The 21,119-nt window shown below is 55.0% G+C and overlaps 1 protein-coding gene across 3 annotated transcripts in view; it reads right to left on the bottom strand.

Moving 5' to 3' along the window:
* Positions 1–17,762, bottom strand: part of Ranbp3 (RAN binding protein 3) — a 44,928-nt gene extending 27,166 nt beyond the window's left edge. Inside the window, exons 1-2 of one of the 3 annotated variants that reach the window (XM_006982265.4) lie at positions 17,582–17,762; positions 5,397–5,452 (exon numbers count right to left, since the gene is read on the bottom strand). In XM_006982265.4, coding sequence (XP_006982327.1) covers positions 5,397–5,452; positions 17,582–17,603 — 78 coding nt within the window. In that variant the 5' untranslated portion in view covers positions 17,604–17,762. The remainder of the gene's footprint in view (positions 1–5,396; positions 5,453–17,581) is intronic. The other 2 variants (XM_006982266.4, XM_076559773.1) reach the window with 2 other exon arrangements.
* Between the last annotated feature and the right edge of the window lie 3,357 nt (positions 17,763–21,119).

The following is a 21,119-nucleotide window of genomic DNA, read 5'->3' as shown; positions in this document are numbered from 1 at the left end:
CAGGTGTGGTGGCACAAGCCTGCAATCTCAGCACTCAGCAGGCAGAGGCAGGAGGACCGTGAGGCCAGGCCAGCCTCGGCTACGTGGTCTGACCCTGGCCCAGAGGGGTGGGAACGTTTACAAAGCTTCTACACGAGGTCATTTCATGCTCAGGTCTCAGCATCATCAAGGGACAACACCGGCCTCCTGTGCAAGGTCTTCTTCCCAGGAGCACAGTGGCCACCATCGCACCTCCTGCTACTCCTAAGAGGGAGATTTCACATCGTTCTGGGAAAGTGGGAGCCAGGATCAGCTGACTGGAGTCACATGGAAGGCATACAGGAGGCTCTTGGGGGCCAGGGACAAAGACAAGGAGGGCTCCACCTGTCTTCAGGACTGAGCCATAGCACACCAGCCTGCCACCCTCTTTGGCCCCTGTATTCCCAGGGATAGCCACACTGAAGAGCCAAATGGTCCAGGTGCTATGCAGACAATGGGCAGAGCAGCTTGTCACATGCCCAGGGAGCACCTGCTGCCCGGGGAGAGCCAGTGCCGGGGCCGAGGAGCACTGACTCTGAGAGCACAGCTGGAGGCAGGCACCGACAGTGACAACCTATCCCGACAACACAGCAGGCACAGAGAAGGAGAGGCTGCTGCCTCACAGGCACGCAGTGATGGCCTCGTACCCAAGCCCCACAAACAGCGTCCCCAGGACACAGGACAGAAGAGCTAGAGGATCTTGTGCCACCATCTGGCCACGCGTCTTCAGGTGACAAAGGTCTGGAGTCTGTGGGAGTGCACCTGTCACTCCAGCCCTTGGAAGCTTGAACCCCAGCCTGGGCGACAGCACAAGACTGTCTCAAAATAAAATAAAATAAAAACCGGGCTGAGGCTCCATCGCAGAGAGCACTTGCCTCACATGTGAAAGGCCCTGGACTCCACCGCCAGCTCCCACACCACCCTCCCCCTCAGGAGACAGGCAGGAAGATCAGTTCCAGAGTTCAAGGACAGCTTGAGCTATAAGAGATTCTGTATTAGCCGGGCGTTGGTGGCGCACGCCTTTAATCCCAGCACTCGGGAGGCAGAGGCAGGCGGATCTCTGTGAGTTCGAGGCCAGCCTGGGCTACCAAGTGAGCTCCAGGAAAGGCGCAAAGCTACACAAGAGAAACCCTGTCTCGAAAAACCAAAAAAAAAAAAAAAAAAAAAAGAGATTCTGTATTAAAAATAATGACCACAGAGCGGGAGAGATGACTCAGCCTACTTTTCTAGAAGACCCAGGTTCAACTCTCAGCACCCACATGGCAACTCACAACTGTCTGAAATTCCAGTTGCAGAGGACTTGACAACCTCTTCTGACCTCCTTGGATACAAGCAGGCAAAACACTCATACACGTAAAATAAATTACCAAAAATAAAATAAAATAAAATCACCCAGCTAATGCAGTTGATAGACCATGAGACTTTTGTTGTTTTGTTTTTCAAGACAGGATTTCTCTGTGTAGCTCTGGCTGTCCTTGAACTCAGAGATCATCTGCCTCTGCCTTCTGAGTGCTGGGATTAAAGGTGTGTGTCACCACTGCCTGCCTATTAGAGACTCTTTTTTTTTGGTTTTTCGAGACAGGGTTTCTCTGTGTAACTTTGCGCCTTTCCTGAAACTCACTTAGTAGCCCAGGCTGGCCTCGAACTCACAGAGATCCTCCTGCCTCTGCTTCCCGAGTGCTGGGATTAAAGGCGTGCGCCACCACCGCCCGGTGAGACTCTTTCTTTCTTTTTTTTTTTTTTTTTTTTTTTTTTACAGGTTTCATTTTTATTTTTAAGTGTCAGTACTGACTTGCAAATACTGTGTGCACCATGAACCAGTGGAGGATGTCGGATCCCCTGGAGCTGGAATTACGGACACGTGGGTGAGCCTCCACGTGGGTGCTGGGAACTGAACCCAGGTTCTCTGCAGGAGCAGCCAGTGCTCTTAACTGCTGAGCCATCTCTAACCCCAAACATGAGATTTCTAATCTCAAAATGAATAAATAAGCCAGGTGTGGTAGTGCACACTTTACCCAAGCACCTGGGGAGTGGAGGCAGAAGCAAGCAGATCTCCGTGAGTTCAGGACAGCCTGCTCAAAACAGCAAGTTCTAGGCCAGCCAGGACTACACAGTGAGGCGCCATCTCTAAATAACAGTAATAGTTATTAATTAATTAATAAATAAGTAACCAGAAGCTTGGATTGGGGATATGCTTTGGTGCTAGCATGCTGGGCCGGCACACACACTCCTGGTTCCATCACCAAAAACAACTGACAGCAACAAACAACACCCATAAAACAAACGGGAGCGGGCAGATTCCCTATCCCAGGCAACAACAGGAGGTGCCCGGGCACCTGTCGCCCTGGGCAACACAGCCAACATGCCACTGCCACTGCACAGCCGCTGATGCATGCGTCAAGTGAGGATGCTCCTGGCAGGCAGCGGAGCCACCTCCTCCCTTTCCAGTCCTGCACCACCATCCAGTGCAGCCTGCTTTACATGGACCAAGCTCTCTCTGGAGCCAGGGTCCTGCTATTCTATAGCCCAGGCAAGCTCAAATCTTGCCGTCTTCCTATTTCACACCGGGTAACTGGGGTTATCTGCTCCCCCGGTTGATGGCTGCAGATCAGGAAGTTCAGCCCACACATAAAAAGCTTTAAGGGACGTTTGAGACAACTGAACTTTGACTCCACACTGACCACTTCGGTCAGGAGTGCTCTGCGCCTGGTGCTATGGAAGGGACCAAGCCCAGGTGCTAACCGCACCAAATCCTTCCTTGGTCAGGGCCCTGGCGATGTTGGGTGGACGTGAGCACTGGGGCTGAGTGCTATTATCCTCCTGTTCCCCTACGCCCCCCCCCCACCCACATGCAGAGTTCCATTGTGCAGCCCAGGCTGGCCTCTGCCTCTGAAGCTGGGATGACAAGTGTGTGCTACTCTGCCAGTCATCTTTTCCGAGGATCTAAGGATTTCCCAGATAAGACTGGAAACACAACAGCAAAACCAGACAGAGGAAGGGGAGACAGCCTCCTGAGAGAAGCCTGGCTGATCTGGTCTGCGGACAGAGGGACAAAGGTCTCACTTTGGTGTTGACGGTGCCTGTTGGCTTAAACAGACCGGGTTCTGGCCCAGGAGCTGAGAATGCAGACCCTCCTTGCAGAGGCAGGAGAGACCCACGGCGACAGAGCTGTAGCTGTAATGATTGATAACGGGTTTGCTGAGGAGACAGTAAGTCCCCAGAAGAACCGAGCTAAGGGAGCACTGTCCCCACACCCCAGAAGAGGAGCAGCGACAGAGACAAGCAGACCCTGTGTCAGGATGAGCAGCCACTGGGCCCACCCCCAGGACACATCTCTGTAAACAGCTCAAGGGGCAATGCTAAGTCCTGGCCTCCCCAAAGCCCCCAGTTCGCCTCTGGAGAACAGAGCAATCCCCCCAGGAAGGCAGGATGACCCCAGGAACATGGTGTACTCAAGAAATAATTGTGTTGGGCTGGAGAGATGGCTCAGGGGTTAGGAGCACTGATTGCTCTTCCAGAGGACCTGGGTTCAATTCCCAGCACCCACATGGCAGCTCACAACTGCCTGTAACTCCAGTTCCTGGGGATGACACCTTCACACCAATGCACATAAAATAAATTATTTTTTTTTAAAAAAAAGAAGAAAAAAGGATGGAAGGAAGGGAGGGAGGGAGGGAGAGGGAGAGGGAGAGGGAGAGGGAGAGGGAGAGGGAGAGGGAGAGGGAGAGGGAGGGAGGGAGAGAGAGAGAGAGAGAGAGAGAGAGAGAGAGAGAGAGAGAGAGAGAGAATCTTTGCTGTGAGAATCTCCTGTCTGTTTAAACTGTTCCAAGTGTGACCTGGGCCAGGACCTGAAGGAGACTAAGGACGATGGACGGACATTCACAACCACCTCAAACTCCAGCCCTGGGGAACCGACACCCTCCTCTGGCCTGCACAGGAACCAAAACACATTGTGGTGCACAGCAATGCTTATATACAACATAAGGAGACACGTCTTCACAGTGTAGCTCAGGCTGGCTCTAGCCATCATTTCTGCCTGGTGGTCACACTGCAAAGGAACAGCACCAAAGAGCCTGTGGCTTTGGTAAGAACACACAGCACATTTGAAAGTATCAAAGCCAGCACCGAAGGCCAGTCATGTGGACCTCTTGGAGAAGCTGAACCCAAACTAGTGATCTCTGTTACCCCCAAGGACTGTGACATTGGGAGATGGGTGTGCTCACACCTAGCCAGACCCCTAGCATCCCCTCAGAGCTGAAACCTGCCGGCCTCAGGTTTCAGCAGCTCTTATTGGGGGCTTCCTTCACAGGAGACAGCAAGGACCTTCTGTGTATGAAACACAGGGCAAAAGCATGCAAACTGCAGCCACCAGCTGCCCAGCACTCGCTGTGGGTCTATTCACACAGCAGCAGAGGGGCAGCGGGGACTGGGGGGCGGGGCTCTAATACAACCAACTAAAGATATGACACATGATCCAACGAGGGTCTCCAAAGTCCAGATAGTACTAACACTGGACAGAAACAACCGACCTCATACCACGCTCACCACTGAAGACCATGCAGAGGACCCCAGGGCACAGCTGTCACCAGGCTGGGGACAGAAGTAAACATGGCATTTTGGAAACCACTCTGTCACCAAAACAAAACAGCAGCTTCCTGGGGCCTCCAGATGCTTCAGCAAAAGATAGGAAGAGCCAGCCAAGCGGTTCACCACCACCACTCGGGCAGTGTCACCTGGCAGGCATGGAGGCGGGGGCAGGCAGCAGCTTCCCTCCCTCCCGAGTACAGACCACACAACAATGGTGGCAACTGTAAGCACCATCATCTGGCCAGCAGCAACCCCCAGCTGATGACCCAGACACTGTCAAATACAGCCTCCCACCAGCAGCCTGTCTTCTGACATGCCTCTGACCCCTACAGACCACTGTGTCCAGGAGAGCACAAATGGATGGCCTGGAGAAGGACAGTGGCATCCTTGGCTCTTGCCTCTCCATACCAGGCCAGGTCCAGACATGGTGCCCAGTAGACATACAGCACATGCCTCTGGGGTGATACACCCATAGACAGGGAGGAGAGGCAGGGACAGTAAGCCCAAGATTACTTCGGACACAGTGACGCACCCGAGCTGGGACACTTTCCTGGGGTGCTGAGGATAAAATGGGGGCTGTGTGCTAAATGTATGCTCCATGAACCCCAAGATGTGCCCAGTACTTGCTATTCTCGACCTCACCAACCTCCGTCCTCCCACAGTACTGGAACCCAGGAGGGTGGTGGAGATGTGTCACAGCCCATGCTCTGGCCGTCAGCCTGGCCTTCACTGGCTTCTTAGGAGGCAAAGCAAGTCTGAGGACGGTGTGTGCAGTGCCCAGGGTCCCTTACCTTCTGTCCTTTGTCCTTCTGAAACACAAAGACAGACGGAGCGACGGCAGGCTTCTCTGCAAAAAGAAACATCAGTGTTTTCCCAATGCTGCATCGGACAGTCAACACGGCTCGTTTCTAGTCAGCTAAACACACGTGTAAATACGCCAGTGCGTGTGCACAGGTACCCGACAACACGTACACATGCAACATGCACAAAGATACATTTACGCCGGGCGGTGGCGGCGCACACCTTTAATCCCAGCACAGGGAGGCAGAGGCAGGCAGATCTCTGTGAGTTCAAGGCCAGCCTGGTCTACAGAGCGAGTTCCAGGATAGCCAGGGCTACACAGAGAAACCCTGTCTCGGGGGTGGGGGTGGGTGCCATTTAAAAGCAGCTCACAGAATACCCAGCCACTCAGAGGCTATCAGAGGCACCTGCATGTGGAACCCCTCAGTGGCATGGCCTTTCTGCATGCACATTACCAGGGCCAGGACGCAGGACAGGGGTTTGAGAAGTCAGCAGGTGCAAGACACCACAGAATCATGACTCCTGCCTAAGAGCTGGGCACTAACTTAGGTTTTGTTGTTGTTGTTATTTTTGAGACAGGGGTGTGCTATGTAGACCAGGCTGGCCTCCAAGTCACAGAGATGCTCCTGTCTCTTCCAACCAAGTTCTGGGATTAAAGGTGTGCGCCATCATGCCCGACTGGTAAGCAGCTGGCCGTTAGGCTCCTGCTCTTAGACAGCAACCCTAGAAACCCAACCGACCTGGTCCCTATAGGTGCTAATTAAAAAAGACTTGTGCTGCCCAGAGGTTCTGCACCTGGTGGGACAGGATGTGCGGCCAGCGGTGTCCTTGTGGCTATGGTAACTCCCATGAGCACCACAAGCCCCCAAGGTTGCATACAAGTAGGCCTGGGCACTACATGAGGCACAGGGCCAGAGAAAGCCACAGTGCCTGGGTGGCAGATATGTGTGTGTCCACGCTTGGAGCATGAGAAGAATGGGGAGGAGAGACACACAGCAAGGCCATACCTATCCCCACTCCTAGGGAAGCAGGACACTGGACTTGACCCTGAGACCACAGATCCTAAGCAGGCACCTGCTAATGGGTGACATCCTCACGACCTCTGCCCCCCCCCCCCCGCCCCAGTGCTCCTGTGACCACCTATGTCCGTCCATCTGCCTTACGGCCCAGCCTGAAGCCCGAGTGCCACCAGACAATGGCACACTCTCCAGCCGGGTCACACCTCCTGTGGACACAGCAAACACAAATGACGGCAGGGAGGGGAAGGCTGGGCGAGGAGCAGCTCACCACAGTATGTGTGCCAGGTCCCTGGAGCCCTGTCAGCACCTCTGTGCCCCAGCTGAACAGCTGGGCCAGTGCCCAGCCCCAGCTCCACCTCTGCACCCAGCACCAGTAAGATAAGTAAGGAGCCAGCCCTTTGGCCACTTTGGTCCCTTTCAAGGCACCCTCCCTCCAGGCCTGCGGAGGACGGCACCCTGGCCCAGAGGACTGGCTCATGAATACATGGCTGGGGCTATGAGAAGAGAGACTCTCCTTCTACCAGGGCTGCCTGGCCACATGTCACTACCTGGGACCTTGGAGCAGGGCAGCTACAGCATGGAGGACGGGCGCTCCAGGCCCTGGGCCCTGTGTGAGGTGAGAGGCCTCAGATGCTGTCAGGCCAGTAAACGGTGCCTATTGCTGCTGAAGCCAGTCTGTACCAGAAGCCTGCCCCTACCACCTCCCCCGGGACTACAGCCCCACCACAGCCCCTCAGTACTGATGGGTATGTATTCCCTAGGTACAGGTGTGTGTCAGGACAGCAGGGAGGCCAGGCCTCTCCAGGGATCTGGTGGACACACAGGACAGGGCCTAGGGTGAGACACGGAGAGCCATCAGGTAAGCAACAACTTCAAGGAGCTCAGAGGCATGCTCAGCTGGGGACAACAGCACTCGGACACACGCAGGCAGGTGACACCAGTGCACACCAGACCCACCCTGGCCTGGTTCTAACGTGGAACCATCCAGACCTTCCTTACGAAGGCCCCAGGTGTGACAGATACACAAAGCCACCGAGCCTCCGAGGGACCAGGGTGTGAGCTCCACTAGGAAAACGGGCCCCTGCTGTCTGCCTGGGACTCAGGATCACCCTCGAGGCCAACACTGCCTCCCATACAGACAGGAGCTCCCTTGGTGTCTTTGGCTTGGATCAGCCCAGGGACACCAAGCCAGCCTTCCAGGCTCCCACAGGTCTCTGGCCAGCATGTCAACCAATGTATGACACCTTCAATTCACCCTCTAGGCAGGGCACGTGGCTCCAGGAGTACAACATCCACCTAGCATGCACAAAGTCACAGAAACCACATGTGGTGGCGCACACACACCTGCACTCCTAATAGCACTTGGGAAGTAGAGGTAGAAGGATCAGCAGTTCAAGACCAGCCCAGGTGACATGAGACCACCTCAAAAACAAACAGGGCTGGCTCTCCAGATAGCTCAGCAGGGTAAGAAGCTTGCTGGCATGCATGGGACCCACACCCTGAAGAGCTGTCCTAAAGGCTGTCCTGCACAAATGAAAACTGAAGGTACTGGAGAGCTGTTCAGTGGGTGGGCCCTGCTCTTAAGAGGACCAGGGTTTGGTCCCCAGCACCCTTATCAGGTGGCTCATGCCAGAGGACCCACCAACCTCTTCCAGCCTCTACCAACACTGTAGTCACATGCATAAACCTACGCACATAATTAAAACATCTCTTTAAAAATAAATAGAGCCGGCCGGTGGTGGTGCACACCTTTAATCCCAGCACTCGGGAGGCAGAGGCAGGCGGATCTCTGTGAGTTCCAGGCCAGCCTGGTCTAGAGAGCGAGTTCCAGGAAAGGTGCAAAGATATACAAAGAAACCCTGTCTCAAAAAAAATAAAATAAAATAAAAATAAGGGGCTGAAGAGATGGCTCAGTAGTTAAGGAGTACTGGCTGCTCTTCCAAAGGTCCTGAGTTCAATTCCCAGCAACCACATGGTGGCTCACAACCATCTGTAATGAGATCTGGTGCCCTCTTCTGGCCTTCAAACGTACATGCAGACAGAGCACTAAAAAACACCCTGGCTTTAGTCCACAGGGCAGTACAGAAGGGATGGACAGAGGCTATGGTAGGAGGAGAGGGTGCAGGTGCACCAGGAACCCCAAGGCTGGGAGACAGGAGTGAGCTTTGACTCCTCAGCACCACAGAGCTTCACAGCTGTTAGTCTCCTAGCAAAACAGCTGCTGGCTTCATGGGCGTCTCAGACCCCGTGAGCATGCTTACCGCTGACACGCTGCTCAGGAGGCTACAGGAAGGTCACTGAACCCTCATCTGAGACACCAGACCCTCCCCTCAACTTTGTATGCAACTCTGCCCTACATGTCGGAGGGCTTGAGTCTCTGGAGGGGACAGAGTTCACAGGCTGGGGAAGCTGCTTGGGATCACACACTTGGTCCCACTCTAATCTGTTACTGGGACCGTCCTCTGAGGAAGCAGTAGCTGCTGTCCCCACATCCCCAGGACAGGAGTTCTCGAAGCACACAGGACAGGTGCTTGGCAGGCAGCCGCAGGATGATGTCAGTGCCCAGACAGGAGCTTGGGAGGACCCTGCAGTCAGCCAGTAGGGGCTGAGGGCCACAGCACGCCCATCTGCCACATATCAAACACAAACCTCCAAGTCACTTCGGCAAGAAGCCTAGTTCTGGGCCGGTGGACTCTGCATCTGGAGTGGTGATGGGAAGCTGTGCCTACCCATGTGCCCCGGCCTCAAGGCCTGGTTTGAACCCACTGTCCCCACTTCAAAAGAGAGTGAGGGGCCGGCCTGGTCCAGGAGTCAGCGGCAGTGTTCTCTCGAGTCTTCTTGTGGCCTTTGCCGTTCATGCACGGCAGGCATGTCCTCTCTGGGATTCCCTCAAACCTCCAGCTGCTACCGGCTCTGCACAGCCAGCCTCACCAATGTGCCAGCTGTGACCCCAAGGACGTGGGCCACCCTCCATCCTCCTCTGGAGTTGTGGCATCTGGAACAAAACACCCTAGAGGACAAACACCTGGGAAGATCTTTGGGGCCTGGGCAAAGACAGGAAGAAGGGAGGAGGCAGGAGCCCACACTTGCTTTCTCCCTCGGCACTTCACCTGCCAGGCAGCCACCGCAGCTGGACAGCCATTGAAGGGCTCAGCACCTTGTCAGCAAGCCAACACCCTGTGAGTCCACCTTCTTATCCTCAGACGCCATTGGCAAGCATCCCTCCAGCACCCTGGGCCCAGCACCAGCCACTTTCATCCAGTGAGGACGGCGACAACTGCCAGCAGTCGGCTGTCCTGTGAACAAACCTGCACTGGGCAGAGGTGACCCCTTGCAGTGAAAGCCCTCACTCGTCAGTGCTGGTCCCGTGAGCTCCGTGGTGGGGATGAGGCCTCAGGCCTGTGTGTCTCAGGCTTCCTAGCCCTGCACAGGGACAGTGGCACCTGGAAACATCTTTCTGTGACTTCTCTGGAAGTCCCCAGCTGTCCTCATAGAGGTTTTGGCAGGGGCACTGCTGGGGTAATGCACTCTCCATGCCATCTAATTTTCTAGAATGATTTTGCCTTGTGCTCCATGTGAAAACTTTCCACTAGACCCCAATCCCCACCTTCCAGGTGTGATTTAAAGCCAATGATGAATTTTCACATATTGGTTGGCTTTCAATTCTATTCTTTTTTCCCTAAGGACATAGGAGGAGCACAAGACCTGTGGCCAACACGTGGAGCACCTGTCGCTCCCACTCGTGGCTAAGTCACTGCACTGGTGTGGCCGACTACTGAGGGTCCCGGAGGCCTTGGCCACAGGAGTACCAACGGCAGCAAAAGACTGGCCTTTGGGGTGAGTGCACACCGTGCCCAGTGGCTCAGCTCCTGAACAGGAGATGCTGAGAAGGAGGCACCACATGCCACCTCTCCCATCCTGCTGTCCCTACAGCTTAGAAGAAGCCCACTCACTCTGAGTCTGGCCAAACCCCAGAGAGCTCACAAAGGGAAGAAAGGGAAGTGACATGGAGTCCACCAGCCTAGCGAACACAGGCAAGTGGCCTGTGAGGCCGAACACAAACATGGTGAACTGAAAGTGAAGAAGGCTGGCGGGGAAAGCCCCTGCAACCTAGCTGGAAGGAACCCCGAGGCCTCTGGAACACACGGTGTGGGGGCGGCTGCCTAGGACTGGTAGTGGGAGTGTGGGTGTGTCCAAGGCTACCTCAGCCACCTGGATCCTGGGTGAGTCTGAAAGAGGGACGGGTAAATGAGAGCTGTGTTCAAGTGCTCGAGGACAGTGACCCACTACAAGCTCCCAGGCAGCGTCAGTTCCTGTCACTGCACTCACACCCAAGACCACACGACAAAACACCGAGGGCATCTGGAAGCACAAACCGTGCATGCAAAGGCAGCTGCTAGCCTTCAGGTGGCCAACCATGATACACTTGATGCAATGCTGTGCCTGGCAATCCCAGAGGGCTGAGGCAGACTCTGAGGGAAGGCAAGCTGAGACGCTGTAGGTGCCAGGCTAACTAGGGAGGCCAGAGCCAAGCAAGTGCACAGACGCTACATGCAGGGAGACATCCCATAGCAGTCACTTGAGCCTTGGACCACAGAATGACACGTAGGTAGAGTTGGCCACTGTGGAGTATGAAAGGAGGCACTGTGGTGGCCGGTGCCAGGCGGTGGGAGGGCTGCACCCCGACACTGGAGGCAGCCAACACTGACAGAGTTCCAAGCAGCCACGGCACCGAAAAGGAGGGCGGGACACCTCACAGTTGGCTGGCAGGCAGCTGCCCCCACGGTGTGTCTCCGTCAACTCACTGCCATGAGGGCTGAGGGCACTCAGTGGGCGTGGCAAGTGAAGATGGGGGCATCACCACCCAAAGCACGGGACCAGAGAGCCACCAAGCCCAGCTCCAGCACATGCGGTCAACACCATGGGAAGAAATGGGGTCAGGTCCCTGTCCCAATCAGACTTGACAGGTGATGGCATCACCCAGCAGAGCCCGGAGTGTCAACACCTCTCTCCCTCTCTGCCATGGCCTCTGCAGGGCAGATCTTTGGGATGACCAGGTCTCCCCTAACCTGCTGGTTCTCTATCAGGAGTGCTCCTGGACCTTAAGGGATTAGTTCTTCTGGTGACAGATGGTGAGTGGGTGTGGCTGATGTCCTGGGAGGAGAGGCCACAGAAGTCACCAGTCATCCTACACTAGCCCCAGTGACAGCCCCATCCTGTCCTGTCCCAGTATAGCAGAGGGAACATGAGCACCTAGATTTGCGGCCAGCAGGACCCACATGTAGCCCCACACCCCACGGGGTCACTCAGAATGGTTCTGTCCCACAACCCCACCACTGGCCCCTCTTCTTGCCTAGCATCCAGATGCAGGAAATGAGATACGATGGGAGCCTGCTGGCTGGGCCCAGGCAAAACGCCCTGGGGTGCAGACAGCACACACCCAGACACCCAGGCGCCATCCTGGTTCTCAAGCTTTCCAGCAGCAGGACCCAGTGCCATGCTAGTCCCTGACTCCAGGCTGTAATTACCTGTAAGGACTGAAATGCATCTAGGAGGTGCTAAGAGGAACCAACTTTTCTAGTGCTGGCGGTGAACCCAGGGCCTTTGCATCCGCTAATCAAGTGCTCACCAGATGAGTGTGTGTACTTGTATACACTCTTTAAACTCTTTAAAAGCAGTTAAGTATTTGAGCGTGCTGGCACAGGCCTGTTGTCCCAGCTACCTGGCAGGAGCTGGGTGAGGTCACTGTAAGGCTGCAGCCCTGCAGTGGTCCTGGGACCCTGGAAGCGGTGAGGCCTGTTGGCTGCTGCCCTCTGAACGCTGGCAAAACAAGACAGATGGTACCCTGCAGTCACCACGGACCCTCAGGAAGTTAAGGGAGCACACAACCAAGCCACAGAGGCCAGGCCCACGTGCAGGGAGAAGCACAGCAGACACGGAGGTGCCCACGAGTCCTCAGTCTCTGGGGAAGGGATGGCAGCTGTCCCCCAGCCCCAGCAAACCCTCAATGTGCAAGCTGGCCCAGACCAGTTCCTCACTGTCAAAACAAATCAGAAACCTGAAGCTATCCCTGAAATTGCAGAATCTCAGGCTGCTTCCTAATTAAAAACACGCACAGAAGGCCCATGGGGGTGAGCGGCCCCTCCGCTGGGCCCTGGTAAGGTGACACCTGCCGTCTGTGGCGCTCTACTCTGCCTTCCTGGAGATTTTTAAAGTCTGGGTGCTCTGGGCACACAGGAGTGGGGAGATGCTTCTCTCCACCACACTGAGGGCAACTCAAGGAGGAGCCTATGCAGAGGAAGCAGAAACCAATGCCCTTAGGACAGGCGGAAGGGCCTGTGCCACTGTCACCCACTGGGAGTGGCGGCCAGTGGCTGGGAAGTAGCACCTTGGAGAGCTACCAGCCCGCACAGGCCCTGAGCCTGAACCCGCCAATCTGGAAATCACCTGTACCTTCCCTTCCCTTCCCGTCCACTCTAAACATTCTCTTTTTTCCTTTTTGAATTTTGAAACAGGGTCTTGCTAAGTTGCCCAGGCTAGGCTTGAAAATACTAAGCATGTAGCCCAGGCTGGTCTGAACTTGATTGAGATGCTCCTGCCTCAGCCTCCCAAGAACTGGGATAACAGGCCTGGGCCACTGGGCCCAACTTCTCCAAGCTCACCTGCCTCCACTCACTCAGTCCCACTGAATAGGGGTGGTTCAATGGTGGTTCACCTGCCACACCGCCACCGTCTTCAGAGGTCAGAGCTTCTGCAGCCCGATCATCACAAAGCCCCTCCCTCTGCCACCTCTCCACCTCTGCTAGAGCAGCAAGAGTCAAGGCCAGGCACATGGTCCCAGGACATGCCCAGGACAGGACACCTGTCACCCTTCCAAGCCAGCACACAGCCCTGTGTTCAGGTTCCTTTGACCTGAGGGTCGGATGTAAGACAGGAGAGGGTAAGAGATGCCAGGCTCCAAGCCCAACTCTGAGGGAGGGCACAGCTGACACCTGAGCTGCAGGACCTGCAATGCCTGAGGCAGCGCCCTCCACAACCAAGGAGCCTACCCTAGGTGTCCACAATGCCCAGGCTGAGAAGCCCTGGGCTACAGGTCATGCAGACAGGCAGACAGGATACAGGGGACAGAGGTGTGCCTCCTGGGCTGCCAGGAGCCACTTAGCCAGGGTCATCTCAGGGAGGACTCACTCGACTTCCTCCCTTCCATCCACCCATGTGACACTGTGGACGGACCCAAGACCACCAAGCCACACCCAGTGCTTTTCTTTCTCTCCTCCCCCTTTCTCCTCTCCCATCCCCCACTGCACCTCTGAGCTGCCCATGTCTGAAATGGTGGCTCAGGCTTGGAACACCGGCTGCCAGCGAGCACTCACTACCACAGGCTCACAAGCACCATGAGACAGGGCCATGATCTGCATTCCCATTTTGCTATCGGGGAAACTGAGGCCTCAGTTCAGGGCAAAGTAAAACCACTAGCCTGGTGTACTCTAGGGTAGAGCCTATGCCCGCCATCCTGACACCTGTGGGACTGACCTGGGAGATGACCCTGAAGCTACCCTAATCCATAGGGTGGGGCTATGTATGGAAGTATTTTAGGAAGTCACCACCACCCTGGGGCAGGAGACTAAAGACAGGGTGTGCTAATAGCATTCAGTAAGTGCATTTGACCACACTAGTGCATTTAGTGCCAAACCTAAAATGCACGAGACAGCCCTGTCCAGCCCAAGGTGGCTCCTGGTTCCCAGCACGCACACACACAGCCCGGCCAGGAACTGAACAGCTAGAAGCCACTGTTGGTCCTGCTGGGTCCCACTCTTCTGTGCTATCTCCCTCCCACCCCACATCAAACTGTCTTCACCCTACTTCTGTCCAGTGTTGAGGGACTACTGAAACAGGACGCAGAGTGTGGGAAAGCCTTGTTCCAGCCTCTGTCTGTCTCTCTCCCAGGAGAGAAGCAGTGCAAGAGGACTTCTCAAAGCCATGAACTACAGAAGTTCCACAGGACTGTGAGAGCGGCCGGTCCTTCTATGAGATTACCATGGCAACAACAGCCTGCAGGATGCAGCACTGAGCTATGACTGAGGATGCTTCCTTACATGTAAGCAGGATACACCTCACCTGAGCTGCACAGAGCAAGGCTCTGCAACCTGGTCTGCCCTTGGCAATGCAGGGATCCAGGGGTCCAGAGATCTGGGGTTATGGGGTTACCCAAGCACCATACCGGTTGGAAATCAAACATCTATGGACTGAAGAGTGCTGGGGCCACTACCTCACAATGCCTGAGATGAGATGGCTCAGGGCAGAGAGATGAAAAGGATGGAGGGGGGCCTGGGAGGAAGAGGGACTAAGGATCTGGGCCTGGGAAGGAGCAGCCACAGCCCTAGGGCACTCATGACTATGGGGTAGGTACTCCACAGCTTCAAAACACACAGGCAAACAGCCAATGCCAAGGGGCTGAGTGCTAGCCTAGAATGCACAGCCCTGGGCTCCACCCCCAGCATCATGTCAGCCACACACTTGTCATCCCAGCACTGGGAAAGTGGAGGCAGAAGGATCAGTTGTTCAAGGTCATCCTCAGCTACACAGCAACTTCAAGGCCAGCCTGGACTATATGACACTGTTTTCAAAACAAAAACCAACACCATACACCTACTTTACAAAGGTGACAAGACATCAAAGGCCGTGCTGGGAACGTGACCAAGAGAAGGAGTGTTCCGGAAACACACAGTAACTGATTCAAAAACGACAGATCTAAGGCACAAAAATTTCACATCCTGAACCTGACTTCAACAGGGCTCCTGTCTGGGGACAAAACAGCAGGTGGGCACAGCCCTTCCTAGGTACAAACTACTGTGCCAAACATTCCGTTTCAGTTTTACAACAGATCGGAGAGTGTGTACGGGAGCCACAAGAAAACACAGCCCCAGAGGACAGCCAATCCACAGGCCCCTGCTCCAAGGCCCCTCTCAGCGAGGACCCTCACCAATCAACTCCCTCCCTGCTCCTTTCTCATGGAGGAGGACGCTCTCGGATGGCTTCTGTTCCAAGCACTGCTCTAGAAGCAAGGGGCCCACTAGTGACGGAGGAGGAAAAGGCCCTGCACTGGCAGTGCTCAGCTCCAGCAGAGCAGGACCTAGCCTGCTGACTGACAGCTGCGATGGGAAAATAAAGCAGGGCAGAGGGGACAGGAAAGGTGGCCACCAAGGAAAACACGTGGCCAGAGAATTCCTCAAGAGTACAGTAGCATGAAGAAAGCAGACCACCAGGGTGGGCAGGGGGCAGGCGGGAGGTACTCCAGACAGGAAATCCAGGTTCGAGGAAGGCCGGAGCACAGTGGGTCAGAGAGGGAGGGAGGGTCTGTGTAGGAGGGTCACTCTAGCTTCTGGTTCAGGCGCAGCAGGAGAAGAGGGAAAGACACCCCATGGAAACAGTGTTGGTGGCTCTGGGCTAAGAGGGAAGTTCCCACTGACAATCATGGAAGGCAGGTTGAGAGACGACCGGTTTTCAGGGAGGGGACTCTGGTCGAGACAGGACATTACCAAACCCAAAGGAGATCTCAGTGACACTAGCCCCATGGGGTACTGCACACCTGTCATCCCAGCATTTGGGAGGTGGAGGCATGAAGACCAGGACTTCATGGCTGGCTTCAGCCATAAGGTGAGTTTGAGGACAGCCTGGGCTATGAGACTGTCTCAAAAAACAAAAACAAAAACAAAACAAAACAAAATACACCAAACATAAAACCCTAACAAGTTTTAAAAGGTAGAAGTATGGGTTTAAAACACATCCACAGAGTACGGCACTCCAACCTCTTGTTCTCTGGTCCCCCTACTGCCTCCACCCACAAAGGTTCCTTAGCCCAGGCCACCCTGGTTCACACAGGCCTGCCTCCTGATGTGACTCAGGTGATTTACCTTCACCTACCTTTCAAGGCTCGGATGGAGACTGAGTATTGCAGGAGTAAACACTACCTCCATTCTCCGGGCACCATCCCAACGCCCTCCCCTACCAGGGCCAAGTGGGCTCTCTGAAGAAGCCCACATCCCTGGGTTTTCTACAGAAGCTTCCGGCCACATGTCACAGGCAGGAAGGAATATTGCACGGTGGAGAACCAGGTCCCTGCTGCTATCAGCCTGCCTGTAGCTGTGCAGGGAGAAAGGACAGGACTAAAAATAGACCCCTGAGGTCCCAAAACTACAGCCCAGGAGCAGCCCCCAAGGAGAGCATCAGAGTGCATCAGGCTGCAGAGGGGCTGACTGTGAGTCTGGAGAAGTGTGACATCGTCCAGAGTGCTCAGACGGGGATCAGGGCCCCACGGGGGAGGACCCACAGGGCAAAGAAAGGGGGTGTGCAGAAGCAATTAGGACCTGCACATCAGGTGGCCAAGCCTAAAATAGGTGATATGAGCTGCACCCCAAAGAACTTGGGGGTCCGGTGGGAAGAGGGTGCAAGTTCTGTGGCACTGGGTACCTTACTATGTTCACACCACTCAAGCGGGGTGTCAAACTCCACAGGGAAGGGTATCACGTGTCAAAAATAAAAACCGGTTGTACAGAAGCAGTTGGGACTTTCAAGATGGGGAGACCAGGTTTAAATGGGGGGGGGGGTATCAGGTGCACCCCAAAGGGCATGGAAGCCAGTGGCGGGAATATGGGCGCCAGGTTCGGGGTTGAGCAGAGCTCGGGATGCAAGCCACAGGTCGGAGTGGTGCAGGACCTTGTGGGATGACTGGAAGGAGGGCCTGAGGCCAGGCCGGGGACGCAGGCCCGGGCCCCAGGCGAGGGGGGCGGGGAAGGGAGGGAGCGTGGCGCGCTGGGCCGCCGAGCAGGCCTGAGGTCTCGCCCTGCCCGAGGCCGTGGAGCCGCGGCTCCGGCCCGTTGGGCTCCCCGGGCGGCGTGCGAGGCGAGAAGGCCTCGGGTGGCGGTCGCGACGGGGCTCAGGAGACTCGAGGCCCGGCAGAGGCAGACGCCGGGGCTGCCGCGAGGAACCGGGCCGGGAACCGGACGCCATGGTGGGGTGGGCCCCGCTGGGCGCCCAGGCCTGACGCGGCCGGACTCGCGCAGTCTGGGGCGCTCCCCCTTCGGCTCTGGGGCTCCCCCGACCTCCCGCACCCCGCCCGCCCGCCGCCAGCTGGACTCCGACGGCGCCTCCCCTACCTTCGTTCGCCAGGTCCGCCATTTTACTTCCTTAAGCCCTCCCACAAGGCCCCGCGCCCGGCCCCCGGGCTCGGCCTGCTTTCTGCCGGAGACTTCCTGCGCCTGCGCATTCCACCAGCCGACGCCGGGGCGAGGAGGAGGGCAGCTCGCGCCGGCTCGCGCCCCGGCCGCGCGCCTGCGCACTAACGGCTCTCCGCCCGCCTCCTCTTCCCGCCCGCGGAGAGGGGCGCGGCCAGCGCAGCGCGCGTGCGCACAGGCAGCGCCAGGCCGCCAGGGTTCCTCAGGTCCTGGCACGCAGGATGCCAGGAGGGAGGGCGTCCGAGCGCTGCGCATGCGCGCGGGCGCCGCGCCGCTGCTGCGGGTGCTGGCCTCGATCCCGCCACTTTCCCTGTCTTTTTCCCTGCCGTGAGCCGAGGCTGACTTCTAAGTGACACCTTAGGACCGCGTGGCGCTTTCCGCACGCACGCACACACTCACGCACGCACGCACTCACGCAGGGGTGACCCAGCACCTCAGGCCTCAGTTTCCCCGAGTCACAAGCCAGTCCCATGGGCAAGGCTTTCAAGGCCCCGTGGGAAGGTTGAGGAAGAGGCAGTCAGGTCACCGCAGGCTTCAGACACAGGCTGTGCAAAGGAAGCCGACGGCTAAGCTGGTCTGGGCAGAGGGCTGAGCGTGGTGGTGGCGCACACTTTTAACCCCGCACTCGGGAGGCAGAGGCAGGGGGATCTCTGTGAGTTCGAGGCCAGCCTGGTCTACAGAGTGAGTTCCAGGAAAGGCGCAAAGCTACACAGAGAAACCCTGTCTCGAAAAACCAAAAAAAAAAAAAAAAAAAAAAAGAAAGAAAGAAAGAAAGAATAAGAACAAAAAAAACCTGGGCCTCGAGGTTGCATCTGTGAATGTGTGAGAATGGGGGGCAGCTGGCCGCCGTCCTCAGTAAAACACACTCAAAACCCACGGGCAATGTAGGTTTGGTGCGAAACAGCAACACAAATTTATTAGTGGTGTTTCCAAGTTTTTTGGATTGTTTTGTTTTTTGGGTTTTTTTGTTTTCGTTTTTGTTTTTGTTTTCAAGACAGGGTTTCCCTGTGTAGCCCTGGCTGTCCTAGAACTCCCTCTACGACCAGGCTGGCCTTGAACTCACAGAGATCCGCCTGCCTCTGCCTCCCGAGTGCTGGGATTAAAGGCGTGCGCCACCACAGCCCGGCTTTTGTGAGTTTTTAAAAAAAGATTTATTTTTACATACATGAATGCTATGCCTGAAAGTGTGTGTAGTAACTGCAAAGCTAAAAAAAGAGGGGTGGGGGTGCCGGATGCCCTGGAGGACGATTGTAAGCCAACTATGTGGGTGCTGAGAACCCAACCCAGTCCTCTGAAAGAGTAGCACGTGCTCTTACTACAGGGCCCTAGTTTTGTAGTTTGCTGTCACAGTGCTAAGGATGGAGCCAGGGTTTTCATCCCGCTAGTAAGGTACCCCAGCCCCACAGTGCGGGATTCTGGCCAGGGATGCAGGCGGGGCTCGACCTCTGACCACGCCCCCAGCCCCTCACTGGGGGATTCTAGGCGGGGCTCCACCCTGACCACGCCCCCAGCCCCTCACTGGGATTCTAGGCAGGCTCTGCCACCCAGTTCCTCTCCCAACTCTATAAATGAACACCTTGAGCTCATGGTCATGTTGAACAGAGCTGGTTCTGATATTTCTGCTCATCTCTCATCATCTCCATGCCTGGCCTATTCGTCTCTGAAATACAGTTGAAATCCAAGGCCCTCTTCACTCCCTGTTTCCAAACGGCCCGCTTTTCTTTGCCCTCCATTTGCTTCTTCAGGCTCTCCAGGCTCTGTCCCATGCACAGTTGCAGGCTCGGGAATCTTGGAAATCTAGACTAAGAACATGAGGGGTTCCCTGAAGGTCTCATACAGGGAAATGAGCTTCGTGAAGAGACAAGAATGAGATCTGGTGCAGACTGACTTAGACAACCTGGATCAGACTTTAGGGAGCTAATAACAGGTGGTTTATTCCCAATGTATTTAAGCCCAGAATAATTTGGAAAAACCTTCCCTGGTGTAATACAATCCCCACTGTACAAGGAAGCATAATTACACTGAAACTCAACTCAGAGCACATGTCATCTCTTCCGAGAAGATGGGTTCTAGAGACAGGGTACCTCTGCTAACTTAAGGGCCCACGGGTCTGGCCTAGTCTGGGTCATACAGATAACATACAGGTCATTTGGGCTATTAGCAGTCTTGGTTGTAGGAGCTTGATATGGGCAACAGATAATGCAGATCACCAGATTGCTAATTGTCATGCCCAGATCACAGGGACCCCCAAAAGACCACCATGGAGACCGAATCCCATATATAAAAGCAAAGAGCCTTTATTTCAAGCTCCGGGGCTTGGTCTCTGTCTGTCCGATGCAGTGGCGAGAGAAGAGAAGCTTTTGTATAATATTGGAGGGACCAGCCTTAATATTATACATCCCAGGGGCTCAGGAGAGAGAACTACTAACGGCGAGGACTATTTTCAGGAAATAGAATCTCAGCACACCGAGTTCTATAGTCCACCTGCTTTAGTTCCTCTGGCATAACATCCTTTATACACAGCTTCAGTTCTGTTCTCATGTCTAGCTCCTTTCTTGTCTTATTTCTCTCTATAGTTATCTACTGCTTCCTCTAAGTTCTATCTTAATTCTCTCGTCTTGATTCTGCCTCATCTAGGCCCTTTTCATCTTGTTCTTACCCAGCTAGTACTTCCCCATCTGGCTCTTCCTCATCTTCCATCTCGTTCCTCTGGTCCTCTCTTCTAGCCCTTCATCTCAGTTCGTTCCTCTCAAGTTCTTACCTGTTGAGTTCTTTCATTCTCTTTTCTCTTCTCTCTCTCTCCTTGCCCTGGAAGTCCTGGTATATAAAGCTAGGCTTCCAGGGTCAAACGGAGGGGTGATAAGAATCACATTGAGAGGCAATAACCGTTAATTATCACTTGCAACCCCAAAGGGAAGTGACCAAAGGGAAAATGAATTAACTAAAGGCTAAATTCAGGTAATATCTAAGAAGAGGGCACTTATGTGCTCAACTATTAAACTCTTAAACGTGATTAGTAGAAAATGTTAAGAATCTATAAGTTGCTAGGTCAATGGGAGAAAATAAAAGTGTCTTCTTTTTTCCTGTGTCTCCTTTCTGTCCAAGCTGTCTGCCGTTTTTCTGCAGAGTGGGGGAAAGTGCGCTCAGTCGCTAGGCAACCTGTGTACAGCTAGATGGCCCTGGTGATAGTTAAAGGGAGATCTGGAACCAGAGGTAAGATTTGGGGAAGGAGGAAGTAAGGCTTAATTGGCACATCCGCCAGGCCTTCTCAAACAGGTAGCCTGAATGCTTAAGTCTGTTCTTAGACAGTACAGAGGTATCTCTGATAAGGTACTTTCCTCCATCTGGGGATGGACCTGGCCGGATGCTGCTAATGATAATTACAGGGAGGCTTGAACTGGGGTTCTGGCTGAGCATAGCTGTCAGCACAGAAGGTTATCTAAATAAATATTTCTAGAAG

Source organism: Peromyscus maniculatus, chromosome 22 (assembly GCF_049852395.1).
Source record: "Peromyscus maniculatus bairdii isolate BWxNUB_F1_BW_parent chromosome 22, HU_Pman_BW_mat_3.1, whole genome shotgun sequence".
Classification (NCBI taxonomy): domain Eukaryota; kingdom Metazoa; phylum Chordata; class Mammalia; order Rodentia; family Cricetidae; genus Peromyscus; species Peromyscus maniculatus.
This window is presented reverse-complemented; position numbering and strand designations above follow the sequence as displayed.